The following is a 16,900-nucleotide window of genomic DNA, read 5'->3' on the forward strand; positions in this document are numbered from 1 at the left end:
AGAGAGAGAGAGAGAGAGAGAGAGAGAGAGAGAGAGAGAGAGAGAGAGAGGGGATAGAGAAAGAGCGCAGTGCTATACCAAAGCCTCATCAGCTAAACGCATTCTATTGAAGTTATCGTACAAATAAATCTTGATCGTGAACAAACCAATGCCAATATCAAACAGCGTTAATACTGCTTCAAACATATCACAACTACTCTAAACCTATTATTGGGGTCCTTTCCGTTTTAAAATGGTAGGTTGAAATTTCAGCCTGTCAGCTGTTTGCATTGTATAGCAGTTTTCGAGCAGCTATCTAAGTGCGTATAATGTACAGGTGGGCTTATCCCAAGGTGTATGAATTTAGAAGACAGATTTTTATCGCTTCTGTTTCTGAATGAAGATTGTAAGAGTGTTTTGAGTATTCGTCAAGCCTCCAGAAAGCTTGTTTGAGCAAAAGTTTTCACCCATCCTGTCAAAAAGTGATATTAAAATTTGGTTTGAAAAACATGCTTTGAGACCACCTGGACTGCATATACTTTGATTCTAGATACCACCACATGATCTCTTTAATGCACCTTGGGGTAAATGTAAACAACACCGTGTTTTCGAACAGGTACTCGAATCTAATTCTAGCTATGAGGCTAGAATAATCTAGACTGAAAATTGCAGGCTAGTTTTTTTTGTGTGGTTTTGTATGGAGTGTTTACAGTCTGTTCCGGAGTTACACGGTTCTCGACTTACGCGGCTTCGGAGATACGCGGTTTTCTAAATTTGGGGCCCTTCACGATTCTAGTCAGTTTTTTGTATGGAGTTTGACAGTTGGAGGCTGAAATCATGTATCAACACTCCATACAAAACCACACATAAAATTAGCCTGCAATTTTCAGTCTAGATTATTTTAGCCTCAAAACTGAAAGGACCCCTTTGACAGATTAAATGTCAAATCAGTACAATTTGCTTCCAGTTCGGTATAAATTGCATTTTTGCTAACAAATTGAAACCGCTAAAAGCCAGAAATGGGGGCCTTCACAATTCTAGTCAGTTTTTTGTATGGAGTTTGACAGTTGGAGGCTAAAATCATGTAAACACTCCATACAAAACCACACAAAAAAACTAGCCTGCGATTTTCAGTCTAGATTATTCTAGCCTCATAGCTAGAATTAGATTCGAGTACCTGTTCGAAAACACGGTGTTGTTTACATTTATCCCAAGGTGCATTAAAGAGATCAGGTGGTGGAATCTGGAATCAAAGTGTATGTAGTCCAGGTGGTCTCATAGGATGTTTTTCAAACCAATTTTGAACATCACTTTTTGGCAGAACGGGTGAAAACTTTTGCTCAAACAAGCTTTCTGCAGGCTTGACGAATACTCAAAACACTCTTACAATCTTCATTCAGAAGCAGAAGCGATAAAAAGCAGCCTTCTAAATTCATACACCTTGGGATAAGCCCACCTGTATATTATACTCAATTAGATAGCTGCTCGAAAACTGCTATACAATGCAAACAGCTGACAGGCTGAAATTCCAGCCTACGAACTTCAAACGGAAAGGGCCCCAATATTAGAATTTTCTGCACGAATCATAACAAATAAACGATAAAGTGTATAAAAGTATTAATATAAATCAAAAACTGCGAGTAATAAATAGTATTTTAGTCAAAAAACGTGAAATTCGACTTACGCGGATATTCGAGTTACGCGAATTCGTCGGGAACGCAGAAACCGCGTAACTCGGGAACACATGATTTCAGCCTCCAACTGGCTAACTCCATACAAAAAACTAACTAGAATCGTGAAGGGCCTCATTAGTCAAAATCTCCACAGCTCTAAACGACGCCTTTTACATTGGTTCTAGCTTTAGACATTGACCCTCCATGGCTCAAGACGTACATCGATTATTCATCACTAAGGCCCGTGTCTGTGCTCCATCGGATGCGATTTTATCGGAAGGCCTGTCAAAATTTTATATGGAATTTAACAGATAACGTCGGACGTGCGATTTCGTCGTACGACGGAATCAAAAAATTTTAATTTCGTCGTACGACGGAATCAATAAATTTTGATTTCGTCGGACGCCGCATCCGATTTTATCTGTCAAACTAAATGTGTGGTATTTTGTAGGAACAATCTCAACTTGATTTTTCATAATCGTTATATTATTAATATCATCCAAATAATCGCAATATTATACGAAAAAGCGTCTGACAGCACGTGCGATAAAATCGCATGCGATAAAGCACAGACACGGCCCTAACGCTCAATCGTTTCGAAATACAGTGGAGCGGCGTTTATCCGGGTACCTTTTATCCGGCTTTCCGTTTATCCGTGCTGTTAAGAAATGACAGTTCAATACAAAAGTGACATTGGGTTATGAGGAGGATATTTGAAAAAGCGGTTATAAGAGCACATTGTCATAACAAAAAACACTATAACTCATGGCAAATTTTAAAAATTCTCTTTCGAAAAACTTGAAGTTAATAAAAACTGGGTTATTTTATAAAAAAATAAGAAAAATTTCCAAAAAATAACCAGGAATTGGTGATAAAATATATGTGATTTGACTCATTATCCGTGTTATTCGCTTATCCGGGCGAAGCCAAGTCCCGAGAAGCCCGGATAAACGGCGCTCCACTGTAATTGTACTTCTACATTTTTTGACTTTTTGTTATTGGCTTTACTACAGTCTTTCCCCGAGTTACGCGAATAATGCATTCTGGATATATTCGCGTAACTCGGATTTTCACGTACGTCGAATATCACGTTTTCAGCCAAAATTTACTTGATTAATAATGATGTTTGATTAATTTTAGTTCATTTATGTAATATATTACTTTTTTATTGCAATTCGTGTAGAAAATTAGGTTATATCTGGTTTTTAATGATTTAAAACTTTTGGGCCGGTCTGGTGGTACAGTCGTCAACTCGTACGACGTAACAACATGCCCGACATGGGTTCAATTCCCGAATAGACCGTGCCTCCATACGTAGGACTGACTATCCTGCTATGGTAACAATAAGTCACTGAAAGCCAAGCTCACTTCACTAGTGGGTACTGGCAGGCCTTGACCGACAGCGGTTGTTGTGCCAAAGAAGAAGAAGATAACTTTTGGAAAAATTGCATATTATTTTACATTTGACATTTAATGAAGAAAATTGTACTGATATGACATTCCTCTTCTTCTATTTGGCGTAACGTCCTACGGGGACATGCCGGCTTTTACAGGCTTTCAAGACTTGATTCATTACCACGCAGCCGCATAGTCAATCCTTGCTACGGAGGGACGGTCCATTCTAGGCTTGAACCCATGACGGGCATGTTATTGAGTCGTTCGAGTTGACGACTGTACAATGGGACCGCCCCAATTTGACATATAAACTGTAAAAAATAAAAATTCGCGTAACTGGGGAAAAGACTGTACGAGCGCTTTACTTCCACGATAATGCCGATGCAATAATATTCTATAACATATCTCTCGGTTTGTTTGAAAGTACTAACCTACATTGTGCAGCATGCGTTGTTGTGTTAGACATTGCGTTTATCGTGCTTAGTACCTATTTAACTTTTCCATACCAATTCCGACCTTCTTCATCTATCGTTTTTTTCGCAACGCTGTTTCTATACCAGAAAAAATGGGAAAGAAAAAAAGACAATAAATACAGGGCATTTGTAAAAGATTAAAATTTCCTTATCAAACAAATGAGAAAGTACTCACACCTAAATCCGTGGTGCAGAAGATACCAATCTAAGCTAAATACACGTGTCCTATTGAGTACCACGCCGGGTAAGAAGGTACTTTCCCGACGTTACATCACTGGATGCAACTAAGAAGATTCCGTGTACAATTTAGGATGATTTGTGGGATTGCTTCATGAGACATAGATTCCATGTTAAGCATGATTGCGTGCTGCTAGATAATTATGATGCTTGGTAAACGTTTCGGCAACGTGAACGTCTTTTACCCGCTCCAAACAGGCCGCATCGTCCGACAGATCAAGAGCGGAGGGATAGTGCACCTCTAGGAACAGTAAATCCTTTCCGGTGGTTTCCGCGATACGATTAAATCCTTGAAAATCTAATCCATCGACTGCGGAAGATTGCATATCTGCGCCATCGAACACTTCCTGTATTAGTACGATGTAGGACGCATGATAAAACTGTGGTCCTTTTACGTAAATCACTGAAAGGCAGGAAAGCGAGGAAATTATTAATTTATATCCTACAGAACTCTGTGTTGCAAATCCTTACCAAAATCTCCTCCAAACTTGATTCCACTTTTAATGATCCAATTTTTCGACTTCAGATACAAATAAGCACAGTAGCATGCCAGGAAGTTGCGCTTCACTGTCCGGAACTTTGCAAATGCCTGCGCAACGCTGATCGTGTTCCCGCGCGTGTCTTTAAGGCACAAAATGTTCAACACATGCATCAGGAAGAAGGCTTCCTCTAAAAATAAGCAGAGCGGTTCCTCGATCATCCCAGCACTCGGGTCTTGCGTCGATGCGGGCAGATGCCGTTTCCTTTTGCGTGTCGCGTCTCGCGCGTTTGTCATGCAAACCGGGAATGCGCGAGACAACATGCCCTGCCCGAAACCTCCATTTAAGCATAGCAGCCGTATATCGACGGGATTTACGACATCAATTGTGTATCCCGTAAAGATGGCTTCTATCGGCAAGGGCTCGCCATCAACCGGCACCGGCAGTGGCAGTGTTTGCGAGAGTTCCGGTGGAGTTTTCTTCTTCGGTTTAAGGCTAAAAGCAAATAAATTACACTTTGCCGCCATCACTAGGGGAAGAATAATTTGTAGATTTGTAGATTATCTATTAAACATTTTTAGCTTTTGGTGCAGTAAAAGGCACGTTCTGTGAAGCAGCTAATTATGATGTTTGTTTACATTTCTTGAGTTACTGTCAGTCGGAGCGAATGAAGCGTTTCCAACGAAGCAAGCGTTTGCGAAGCAACAACCCCTCATATGCCAGGTGAGATCATTCCATACCGTAGAAAATCCAAAATGGTCTAATAATAAATAATTCTTTTTATCGTTTTTACTGCTTAAAAATGCTTTTCATTCAGTGTTTAATCTCAATTTAAGATTTTTTCTCTTCTTCAGGTAATTTATCATTGAAAATAAGATAATAAAACTACCCAAAAAAAAACACTCCTTGACAGTTTGACTTTGCTCGACCATGGGTCATGTGTCAAACAGCCCTACCTGCACCAACCGGTTCCCCTGTTCACTTCAGGTCATATGATCACAAATATTTGTCTCGTATTTTTCACCTGCACCGAAGTGTAAAGTGTTGTACGGTTTCTCCGTCCCGTGGTCGCCCGACTTTTGCCAAGTTCTGCCCGTCTAGCTCGCCCGGTGCAACATGACCGACGTTCAGGACATCATGTCGTCCCTGCCGGACGACAAAATCGGTAAGTGGCCCCGTCGAATGGGGCCTTTGTTTTGCTGCCCCATACTACTGCGCGCCCCCTCCCACAAACCATTCTAGTGGCCCTAATCGATATCATCCGCTCCCTCTCTCTCTCTCTCGATGGCGTATCCTTTGATGCGCATTAGTTTTGCAAGTAAAACATTTGCCAAAACATCGCCTTCAGGGTGCTTCCTTTTTGGGGCCCGGAACAAAACCTTTCCCCCGGGGGACCGTATCGAGTTGGCCCGAAAATGCATTATTACCTAAGACGAGCTAAATTCCATCACGTGATGTTGTTTCTTTTCCACCGCCAGATATGATTGCGGCGACGAGCGTCTTGCAGCAGCAGGCTGGAGACATCCGCCAGACCAAGCCCAACTGGTCCTCGTACATGCAGTAAGTGCGCAGCCTGCCACCCGGGCAGGCAGGAATTATCCCATACTCACCATCATCAGCTGACCGACGCTGCTCCTCTCTTTTCCCCTCCCCCGCATAGGTCGCAGATGATTTCGCAGGAAGACTATGCGTGCGTCAGCTCGCTGGATAAGGACAAGAAGGCGCAGGCCGCCTACCTGCAGGAGAATGCGCCGCAGTGCGCCAAGACGCTGCTGAACATGCTGTCGCACGTGTCGAAGGACCAAACGATCCAGTACATACTGGTGCTGATCGACGATCTGCTGCAGGAGGACCGCACGCGCGTACAGATCTTCCACGACTACGCCAACAAGAAGAAGGAGAGCGTGTGGGCCCCGTTCCTCAATCTGCTGAACCGGCAGGACGGGTTCATCGTCAACATGGCGTCGCGCGTCGTCGGCAAGCTGGCCTGCTGGGGCCAGGAGCAGATGCCCAAGTCCGATCTGCACTTCTACCTGCAGTGGCTGAAGGATCAGCTGACCGTTGCCGTAAGTTTCGTTGCGCCCTGGTGTGGCCGTTCGATTTTTACTCCCGTTTGGCATGACCTACCTACTACTACTACTACTACTACTACTACTACTACTACTACTATTAGGCATTTTACTAACAGCGTGAGGAGTGAAGTTTGTTGTTCTTCGGGCTAACCCCTTACTGTGCCTTACTAAAAAACCCCTTTTAATGATGTGCTTTTTTGCCGTGCCTGCTTCGATCGTCGGTAGCGAAGGGCGCGCCTTAATTACGCCTGTTTTGACACTAACCATTATTTGCGCCATATATTCAAGTGTCTTGCGTTGTTGCACTCTCTCTCTCTCTCTCTCTCTCTCTCTCTTTAACACACCTCTGAGGCAGATGTGGGTGCCGCTTGTGAATGTGACCTCGTCCGAGGATGTGTGTGTGTGTGTGATTGGTTTTTGTGTTTGGTTGCTTTGGATGAATTTCAAACAAACCTTTTCTGTACAGAACCTTGATAATGATGATTTTATATTTTACATTCTATTGGAAATGTAATCCTCCACTACTACTACTACTACTACTACTACTCCACTACTACTTCTACTACTACACGGTAATAAACGGAAGGCTCAAAAATTGTTGCACGAGATGGAGGAGGCGGAAAAGAAGCGGCTGGCGGAAGCGGCCGCCTCCCACCATGACCATCACCGGCATGGGCATCATGGGCACGAGGCGCATCACCCCCCGAACAGCCACCAGCATCAGATCGCGGAGCGGTACCGCGAGATATCGAGCGCTATCGACGATCCGCAGCGTGATCGCGCCAAGGAAGATCTACACGTGACCCTAACGGTAGTCCGAATACAGATGAACACACACACACACATGCACTACCACCCACCCACCCCCGTTCCGTCATAGCTGACTCCATCTTACCCCCCGTTCCATCCCCTGTGTACTCGATTGGCGGTAGTGTAATGCGGTCTGTAATAGGACACAAGCACCCCAAACACACACACACACACTAGTACCACTACTCTAGGCACAGTTATTATTAACGTAACCACTCTCAAAAGCCCTCTTGGAAGCTTCTCTCATGCCTTACTAAAAAAACAAAATCGACACCCGTTGGTCTCTGTCCTCATCAATGTTTGTGCAAGCGTGTCCCATAAATTGCGTGTATTCACCACTCCGCTCATATATCTGCGTGGCAATCGCAACGGACGCTTGCCGGATGCCGCCGCCGCGAACCGATACTAACCTGCCTTTACTGCTCTATTACTTCAAGAACAACGAGTACATCCAGTCGGTCGGTCGCTGTCTGCAGATGATGCTGCGCGTCGATGAGTACCGCTTCGCCTTCGTCACCGTCGACGGCATCAGCACGCTCATTAGCATCCTTTCGTCGCGTGTCAACTTCCAGGTGCGCTAACTACCATTGCTGGCTGGCGAAATGCGCAACGAATTTGTTTACTCAATCGTTATCCTCCCCTCTGTTTAGGTTCAATACCAGCTGGTGTTTTGCCTGTGGGTGCTGACGTTTAACCCGCTGCTGGCGGAGAAGATGAACAAGTTCAACGTGATCCCGATCCTGGCGGACATCCTGAGCGACTGTGCGAAGGAGAAGGTCACGCGCATCATACTGGCCGTGTTCCGCAACCTGATCGAGAAGCCGGAGGATGCGCAGGTCGCGAAGGAGCACTGCATCGCGATGGTACAGTGCAAGGTGATGAAGCAGTTGACCATACTGGAGCAGCGCCGCTTCGACGACGAGGACATTACGGGCGACGTGGAGTTCCTGACCGAGAAGCTGCAGAACTCGGTGCAGGATCTGAGCTCGTTCGACGAGTACGCCACCGAGGTGAAGAGCGCACGGCTCGAGTGGTCGCCGGTGCACAAGTCGGCCAAGTTTTGGCGCGAAAATGCGCAGCGCCTGAACGAGAAGCAGTACGAGCTGCTGCGCATTCTCGTCCATCTGCTGGAGACGTCCAAGGATCCGCTGGTGCTGTCGGTCGCTAGCTACGACATTGGGGAGTACGTGCGCCATTACCCGAGAGGCAAACAGTAGGTTTTTTGTGTGTTTAAACTGTTGTGTATCATACAACGAGAAAATAACTTTATGCTCTTCTCCAGCGTCATTGAGCAGCTGGGAGGCAAGCAGCTGGTAATGCAACTGCTCGCCCACGAAGACCCGAACGTACGCTACGAAGCACTGCTGGCCGTCCAGAAGCTGATGGTTCACAACTGGTAAGTGTTTTCTGTCCTCGCACTCCCTTTTTGCAGAACGAAGCTTACTCATTTCCCTTCCCTCCCCTCTAAAACCATCTTCCAGGGAGTATCTGGGCAAGCAGCTGGAAAAAGATAGCGAGAAGGCTACCCAGGGCAATGCCCCGATCAGCGGAAAGGCTTAAGGCGTTCGCCCCCCCATTATTCATCCTTTTGCTTGGGGCTTTGTTGACAACGCAAGTCCTCCCCGCAAAACGTGTGCCGCCGTCACGCAGGCGAAAATGAAAAAAAAAAACAAAAAGCATTCCATACCGTGGACAAAAATTGCAAAAATGCTTCGAAAACGTGTTCCAACAGCAAACGCCATCACTACACAACACCTTTCCTTCAATCTGCGCTCCCATGCGTCCTCCTTCTGGTCGCTGCTGGAGCGTGTTCGCGTGTGTAAATAAAATATCCTTATGGCTGGTACATTAAGCAGAAAATCGGCACAGTCCTCGCCGTCCGTCTGCCGATGATGATGATAATGATGATGATGAATTGGCGCGCGAACAAACATACAACACAGCCGCCCCTTTCCCCCTTTATAATGTATTACTATTGCAAATGTTACGTTTTTGTTTTCTCCCCACACCGGTGTGAAGGAAGAGGTCGCAAAAGAGATCGCTAGCGCAAAAAAAAAAACAACCACTCTTCACCCGGCGTATATATTTAGGCTAAGTAAGGGATAGTTATTTGTTTTCATCAAGTGCAACATACATAGTAGAGAGATCAAGGTGCGAAAAGCAGATAGATGTATTAATCGAACGACGAACATAAATAAAACACATACAAAAAAACAGCACAAAGCACATTCTAAATTGAAAATACAAAAAGGGGTTTCTCATGGTTTCAGTAATATCTAGTGGATACCTAGAGCAACGATACAGAGAGAGAGAGAGAGCGAGAGGTAGCTGCTTCTGGCATATATGTTTTATTTTCATAAATAACATTCACATTTTTTCTCGAGCAAAAAGAAGAAAAAAAAACAAGGAAAAACATACGTTTTTTTTTTTTGTTAAACTAATTTAACCGATTCGTCGCGATTCCCTCGCCCTCTAATTATCAACGAGTATATGTAAACTAACTTTACAGCGCTTGCTTCCCCTGCCCCATTGTATCGGATTGTTTCACTGTCCCAAAATGCCCCTGTTATCCCCCCTCACCCCCCCCCCCTCCCACGCTCCCCGGCACCGTCACCGTTTGATCGTTTTGTCCCGTCGTATTTTTTGCTTGCATTTGCTTTGTATCCCATAATATCAAACCCACCTAACCACCCTCCCAAAACGGGTTCCATTCGTCCACCGATCTCTTAGACCGTGGTGTGTGTGTGTAGCGTTTTAAAGGTTTTCGTTGCGATCCGAAACGCCCCATTCCGCTCACTACTCCTAGTGCTGGTTTCGAGATAATTTCCTATTCATATTGCTTCCAAGTTGTTGTTGTTTTTTTAATATAACACAAATTCTGCACACAACATACAAACAGCATTTCTAATTCCTAGCAGCATCAGCACACTGTCCCTTCCAGCTCGCTGTTCAATTAATACCGCGAGTGTATATAGTTCGACACGCAACTAACATTCAGCTTCAAGCTCACTCCCTCTCACTCTCGAAAACAAAGGTACAGAGTGTGTGTGTGTGTGTGTGTTTGTGTTTAGTGTGTTTGTAGTGTATCTTAGTTAAGCCGTTACGCGCTACAACAAATATATGCCTCGTATGCCTCTGTGTGTGTGCGGAGTACTATGCACACGCACACACACATATATATATATGTCTAATGAAGTAGCTATATATATATATAGATCGTCCTGTGTATTTTTCCAAATTATTGTTCTCGTACGGATCGCACCAGTCGATCCCGCCGTGTGTGTGTGTGTGTGTGTGTGTTTCCGGCCCTAATTCTAGCCCGAATCCACTACTGCTGATCGAGGACGGTTATTTCAATCGGTGGAATAAACCGCCACACGTGTGATGCACTGTCCGGGCCCGGTGCTGCTGCCGGCCCGCCAAGCTCATCCGTCCGCTGTAGTAGGGTGGCCGGCGGCTGTAGGGTCGAGCTGAGCGAGCGGCACTGAATGTCCGCCTTGAACCGGCCGGGCGTGAAGAACAGTACCGAGCACTTGTGGAACGCTTTTTCGTCTTTGTTAAGCGATGGAATGAGTATGCTGGAAGTGGGAAAGGGGGAAAAGAAGGGGGTCAAACCATGGCTAAAACAACACTAACAGCTTACTACACACTTACTGGTTTGGGCCGGACATTGTGACGCGCGTTTCAAGCCGATAGTTTTGAACACCGTTCTGATAATCCTGATAGAACTGCACCGACAGCTGCACCTGATGCAGCACCGACGCCGACAGATTGCAGATGCTAATACTAAAGCTAAGAAACTGGCCGGTCACGCACGAAACCTCCGACTGTGGGGCCACCACCTGATCGTCCACTTTGACCTCTGCGGGGAGAGACGCGGAAGCGTTAGTAACTGTAACTGTCAGCACTTAGTGGGGGGGAGCTCGGAATCGGACCGATCCGATTCCGATACCGTGTTCGGAATCAATTCCGGAGCCGATTCCGATGCTGGAATTGATTCCGTTTCCGGAGCCAACTTTGGAGCTGCATCCGGAGCCGATTCTGGTGTCGGCTCCGGAATCGATTCAAGAATCGGAATTGGCTCCAGCATGAGATTCAGTACCCGATTTGGCCTCCGATTTCGAAGCCGATTCTGATTTCGGAGCCAATTCCGATTCGAGAGCCGATTTTGAATCCGGAATCGATTTCGATCCTGGAGCTGGTTATGATTCCCGAACCGATCCCGGAACCGATTCTGTAGTTGGCTTCGGAATCGATTCCAGAATCGAACTCCTGGCTCCAGAATCAGAATCGGCTTCGGAATCGGAATCCACCTGGTAATCAGAATTGACTAGAGAATTGGAATAAGATTCAGAATGCGAATCAGATCTTGAATTGAAAAAAGAAGTTTCAGAAGCCAAATATCAGTCCGGGAATCTCCATGAGAATGGATCGTTTACAGGAAAATGTGGATTCGTTGCGGCTATCAATACGTAGCATCATTGGATTCAAATGTCTATTCTTATGGAGATTCCCATTTCGAATCCAATTCCGATTCCGGAGCTATTTCCGATTCCAGATCCGATTTTGTTTCCGATTCCGGATTTTGATTCCGGAGCCTATTCCGGAACCAGTTCCGGAGCCGAACCTGGAACTGAATCCGGAACTGTTATTGGTTCCGGAGCCTATTCCGCAACCAATTCCGATTCTGGAGCCAATTCTGGAACCAATTTCGATTCCGCACCCAATTCCGGACCTACTATCCTGAATCGATTCCGACGAAAACTTCATTTTTCCCATCACTACACAGCACCACCACACTGGTGTCCACTTACCCCACTCGAGCGGAGGAACGGTCACCAAATCAAGCATGGCCGGGGACAGCGTAATACCGCGCAGCGAAGCCGTCCCGTGGCAGTCGATCCCTGGCAGGGACCATTTTAGATTCACATTCTCCGAAATGTGCTCGGAGCAGACGCGCTCCGTCAGGTCGGAGCTGTCGCTCGTGCTCGTACCGGCAACGCCGCTCAGAATACTTGGCATGGTGTGATGGTCCGCCGAACCGCTACCGATCGAATGGATCTGATGATGGTGCGAACTATGGTGATGGTGGTGATGGTGGTGCAGGTGATGACCGTGCTGCTGCTGCTGATGCTCCGCTACCGCGGCAAAAATGCGCTCGAGCGGGCATCGCTGCACTGGGACGGGCACACGGCAGCTTTCCTTCGCCTCGATGAGTATTGTTTTGTTGGAGGTATAGTTGAGGGACATCTCTTGCGCCGTTAGGTTCACCACGTCCAGCACCAGATAGAACTGGGATGGTCTGTGAAGCGGGAACACAAAATGTCACATTATTCGGCCTCTTTGCAACAGTGCTACAAGAAGCGCTACTTACATTTCCGCCGACAGCACGTCCCAGTTGGTGATCTGTGCGCTCGGCAGCAGCTCCACGTTGAACGAGATTGCACACTGCCGGCAGAAACCTTCCTGCAGTCCCTCCCCGCCCGAGTACTTGAAGCGGAGCTGGGCGTCCAGCTGCCGCGGCACATGCCCGGTCGAGATGCCAACGCTAAGCGTGGCCAGCGACGAATGGCCCGAGTGGGACGATCGAAAACTCGACGTCAGCAGCTCATTCCTCCGGTGCGTGTTCGTGGGTGAGCTAATGCGGCTCGGTATACTCGGATTGCCACTACCACCGGACAGGAACGGTCCACCGCCGCCCGGCAGTGCAAGCGGGCCGGCTCCTCCGCCGTGCGAAACGGTTAAACTCTGCGGCCCAGCACTATTCATCCCGTCCGGGTTGTTTGCCAGCGGGTAGCCCCCGATCTGTCCCGGTCCGGCCGTGAGCGCTCCCAGGAAATCCGCTTCCCCGAAGATAACTAGCTTGAAATCGATGCTTGCGTTCGGCTGAATCGGTAGCTTCTGCTGCAGCTCGTCCGTCGCTAGCTGAAATATTCGATTCTGCAGCGAAGCGTCCAGCGTCGAGTGGAAGGTCGCATCCACGTACTCGATCGGGATGTTGCTGGCGTTCGTGAGCGTAATCGTGCACTCGCCCCGCTCCCCGTTGTAGAGCGTGATGCTGGCGGAGGTGGTGACAAAGTCCGCGTTCGGCATGCCGCTAAACGTGGCCGTCTGCGGCAGGCTCGTCTTCGTTTCCAGCTTCGGCAGCGCCGGTATCACCTTCACCTTGTAGCACGGTGGCAGATGGCGCTCCTTGCGGTGCAGCATGTGCTTCAGCCGGCAGTTCGATTTCACGCCCAGCGTGTGCGTGCTGTAGCCCTGTATCTCCAGCTCGCCGCACTCGATCGACGTACCGTGCAGGGAGACGTTCGTGAGTGCGTTCGGCTGCAGCGTGACGGTTTGCGGGAACGCCTCAAACACAACGCCCGTCGTGAGCAGCCGCATGTCCGATACCTGCAGCTCGAACGGGAGCGGATTCGTGAGCGCCAGGCTCACCTCGCACACGTCGTGCTGCACCCAGTCGAACGTGATCTTGCTATCGTCGCGCTCCACACCGCGCCGATCGAGCGAGCTGAAATGGATCGGCGTGAACAGGAACGGCCCACTGTCCACCTTGCTAACGACGATCTTGACCGGCCGCAGGTGCGGTGGCAGATCCTTCACCAGCAGCCCCGTACAGTGCGGCAGGTCGGTGAGGTTGGCCGGCGGTATGACGATGCCGTTCTCGAGCACCAGCGGAACCGGCGCTCCCTCGCACTGGGCGCTCAGGTTTTGCAGCTGCAGCGCCATTTCCCGCTGCTCCAGTGGCGTCAGATTTTTCCACATCGTTTGCAGCAAAAAGGTCATGTGACGCGTCGCCAGAGCCGACTGGCCGAGGCGCCGGGCCGTCCCGACCAGCTGCTGCAGCAGATCGATCTGCAGCACCGGCCAGCCCATATTGTTCTCCAGCACCTCGTTCGGCTCGAGCGACAGCTTGTGGCCGGAGAAGCTTTCCAGCATCAGCCGGTAGCTTTGGCCCCAGTCGGGATTGCTGTTGCTTTGGGCGACGTGACGCCACGCGGCCAGTCGCTGACAGAACGCCGCCTTGCGGTTGTAGCCAATCTTTTGGTAGAGATCGGTCAGCACCTCGAACCGCCGCACCCGCTGCTGCTCGGTCATGTTCAGGTTGATGTACAGCACGTTCTGCAGGAACATGGCCACGTCCAGGTTTTTGCCCTGCTCGATGCAGATGCGGGCCGCCTTGAGCGCTGCCTCCGTCTCGATGATGCCCGCGTTCCGGTACTTGCTGTAGTTGATGATGGCATCCCGATAGCGTACGGTAATTTCGTCCGGCTGCAGGATGTTGGCCGGGAACTTGGGCGCAAGCCCGCTGCCTGCCACCGCCGCCTTGTTCACCAGCGTGCCCGAGTCCGAGGAGGAGCCACTGGCCGTCCCACTGCCCGCCGAACCCGACGACAGACTCGAGCTGATCGACGATGCGGACGAGTTGGAGGAGGCGGACGTTTTATCCGCCCCGAGCACGGTGGCCGCGTCCGCCGACGTGCTTAAATTGATCACCATGTCCGACTTTTTGTGCTTCAGCGTCGAGGAGCTGTCGCCATTGTAGCTGCCCGTGTACAGCTGGTTCCGGGCGAGGTTAAACTTCTGGGGAGAGGACGAGTTCTCCTGCAGACTAGAGTTGCGCTGTATCGACATGGTGTAGCGGAAGTTCGGGTAGAGCAGTATGGCGGACGCGGCGCACAGGCCCTCGTTCGCCGCGCCCAACCACAGCGAGTCACTTATGGCACGTAGGGTTTCGCTGGCCGCGTGAAAGAAGTGGAGCGACTCGGCCACCAGGCCGGCCTGCAGCGTCAGGTCGCCCAGGTGCTTCGTCATGCGCCCGATGCAGCGCTTCCGGTTGTTGCGGCTCTCCAGATCGAGCCCGACGAAATCTTTCTTCTCGAACGGCGCGAGCAGCAGCGGTGCCTTCTCCAGCTTCTCGCGCGTCTTCTCCATCCGCTTCAGCTCCAGTATGTAGTAGATGGAGGTGATGAACTCCGAAATCTTGGTCTCCAGGTTGCTGCACGGATCGTTCTCGGGGTAGAAGAACGCCCGGCTCTTGAAGTTGCTCGGCGTCTGGAAGCACTTTTCGATGGCCGGCGGCCCGGCCGGCCGACCGTCCGTACCGTTCGAGCCCGCGCCATTCTGTAGCTTCTGCAGCTCGTCCGTGCTCGGGCCGAACAGCAGGCAGCGCGAATCGAACAGCGTGTGCGTGTACTTCACCTTGAGCGATTCGTGCACCCGGCACAGCTCGTTCAGCTCGCTCTGCGCCTCGAACTTGCCCACCGTAATGAGGCCGAGCAGCCGGCGGTGGGTCTGAAAGTCGCCCCAGTCGTTGTTTTCCACCGGATGGTCGCGTATGTACCGCACCCAGATATCTCTCGTCGTGCCCGTCGAATCTGCTGTACAGAAACAATGCAATATTAATGCTTTCGTTTGCACCATTTGCCCCCTTCACACTTACCAGGTATTTTAACGTTGTTAACACGCTGCACCCGCTCGAAGACGCGCTGCAAAGACCGTGGCTTCGAGGAACCGATACCTCGCACCAGGATTAACAAACAACCATGGTGGTAATGGTGCTGCTCATAATCTGGATGCGCCATAATCGGATCTCCCGGTCCTTGCGATAACATGTAGCTTACCGAGGATCTCATTTATTTCTCATTTACTCGCGTGCCCTCCCTGCCTCACTCTGGCTTGGTTGCTCCTATTTACACTGTCGCGTTTTCTCGCCTGTCTGTCCCCGCCGCGCAGCACACGCCGAACGATGGGCGAGCGATGCAACCACAATAAATACTCCCCCCTGAAAACGCTGGACCACTACTGAAGATAAGGAGAGGGGTGGAGGATGATGCTGTGCAGTGTGCGATTTCGCCCCCTTCGCCTTTAGCATTCGGGACACATCATCTTTCCACCCGATAGCCACAGCCCTGGGACGCACTATCCGCGATGCAGCAGCAGGGCCATACTTCCTGGTGGTGGTGGCGGTGGTGGTGCCCCTCTACACGGACCGCTGGACCGAGCGGCAGTTCATCCCTTTTCTCGGGTGCTAATTTCGGTTTCCCAGCACGGATTTCACCTTTAAATTATATACACACACTCACACACGGAGCCCCAATTAATTCGCAACCGAGAGAAGAGAAGTTGGAAAGTGACGAGATGTGTTTTGATAACGCGTTAACAAAAGTTGTTTCGTTGACAGCTGACGTTGACAGTGTCAGCTGGGTCGACATTGTCGACATAGGGTGTCGATATTGTTCAAATAAAAAAAAACTCCCTTTTTTATGTTGAAAATGGTTCCAATTTGCGTGTTTTATTTGGTTTAAAAGATCAGATGTCTAATTTAATGTTTGCATTTCCTTGTCTTATCTTTTTGTAATGAAATTACGGTTTGATTTATGTCAAGAGTACAACTGGCCCAGCTAACCATATTCCCGGCAACCGCTTTTATTCAAATCGAAACTGGTTTATCTTTTTGATTATTCATATAAAAATTCTGAAGAATGTATGGTAGACGTGTAATATACAGTTCTCAAAACTATGAGAGCCAGTTTGCTATGATAATTTTGGAAAGCACTAAAAAGATTATTTTTAAACAAATCATAAAAAATCGAGCCTACTTTGAATAGCTATAACATAAAAACTGTAACGAATTGAACCAATCTATGCGCAGTTATAGAAACTACATCAGTTTGTTCAATTTTCATCAGAAAGTTGCATCGATATTGGATTACGCATTGAAAAGTTAAAAGCCTCCAAAGTCGCTGGCTGCTCGCGGGTAACCCGGTTGCCAGGAATAA

The 16,900-nt window shown here is 48.7% G+C and overlaps 3 protein-coding genes across 5 annotated transcripts; 1 reads left to right on the top strand and 2 right to left on the bottom strand.

The window, feature by feature from the left end:
* Positions 1-3,695: 3,695 nt before the first annotated feature.
* Positions 3,696-4,900, bottom strand: LOC120954787 (tRNA-splicing endonuclease subunit Sen2). Its single transcript, XM_049609178.1, has 2 exons — positions 4,229-4,900; positions 3,696-4,160 (listed from the first exon to the last, which is right to left on the bottom strand). Exons 1-2 carry the CDS (start codon positions 4,761-4,763, stop codon positions 3,871-3,873), a joined length of 825 nt encoding a protein of 274 aa, XP_049465135.1. The 5' UTR covers positions 4,764-4,900; the 3' UTR covers positions 3,696-3,870.
* A 306-nt stretch (positions 4,901-5,206) lies between these two features.
* LOC120955040 (V-type proton ATPase subunit H) lies at positions 5,207-9,334 on the top strand. Of its 2 annotated transcripts, XM_040375503.2 has the most exons (8): positions 5,207-5,401; positions 5,715-5,796; positions 5,897-6,302; positions 6,895-7,119; positions 7,556-7,690; positions 7,769-8,331; positions 8,401-8,514; positions 8,600-9,334. In XM_040375503.2, the coding sequence occupies exons 1-8, from the start codon at positions 5,353-5,355 to the stop codon at positions 8,676-8,678; spliced, it is 1,653 nt and encodes a 550-aa protein (XP_040231437.1). In that variant the 5' UTR covers positions 5,207-5,352; the 3' UTR covers positions 8,679-9,334. The 2 variants fall into 2 exon arrangements, with proteins under 2 accessions (XP_040231437.1, XP_040231438.1); XM_040375504.2 differs by lacking the exon at positions 6,895-7,119 and having other exon boundaries at positions 5,208-5,401.
* Positions 8,682-16,341, bottom strand: LOC120955039 (protein brunelleschi). Of its 2 annotated transcripts, none has more exons than XM_040375502.2 (5): positions 15,562-16,341; positions 12,493-15,496; positions 11,933-12,420; positions 10,773-10,980; positions 8,682-10,696 (listed from the first exon to the last, which is right to left on the bottom strand). In XM_040375502.2, the coding sequence occupies exons 1-5, from the start codon at positions 15,752-15,754 to the stop codon at positions 10,447-10,449; spliced, it is 4,143 nt and encodes a 1,380-aa protein (XP_040231436.2). In that variant the 5' UTR covers positions 15,755-16,341; the 3' UTR covers positions 8,682-10,446. The 2 variants fall into 2 exon arrangements, with proteins under 2 accessions (XP_040231436.2, XP_040231434.2); XM_040375500.2 differs by having other exon boundaries at positions 12,493-15,499; positions 15,562-16,340.
* Positions 16,342-16,900: the final 559 nt, after the last annotated feature.

The sequence above is a fragment of the Anopheles coluzzii genome, chromosome 3 (assembly GCF_943734685.1).
Source record: "Anopheles coluzzii chromosome 3, AcolN3, whole genome shotgun sequence".
Taxonomy (NCBI): Eukaryota; Metazoa; Arthropoda; class Insecta; order Diptera; family Culicidae; genus Anopheles; species Anopheles coluzzii.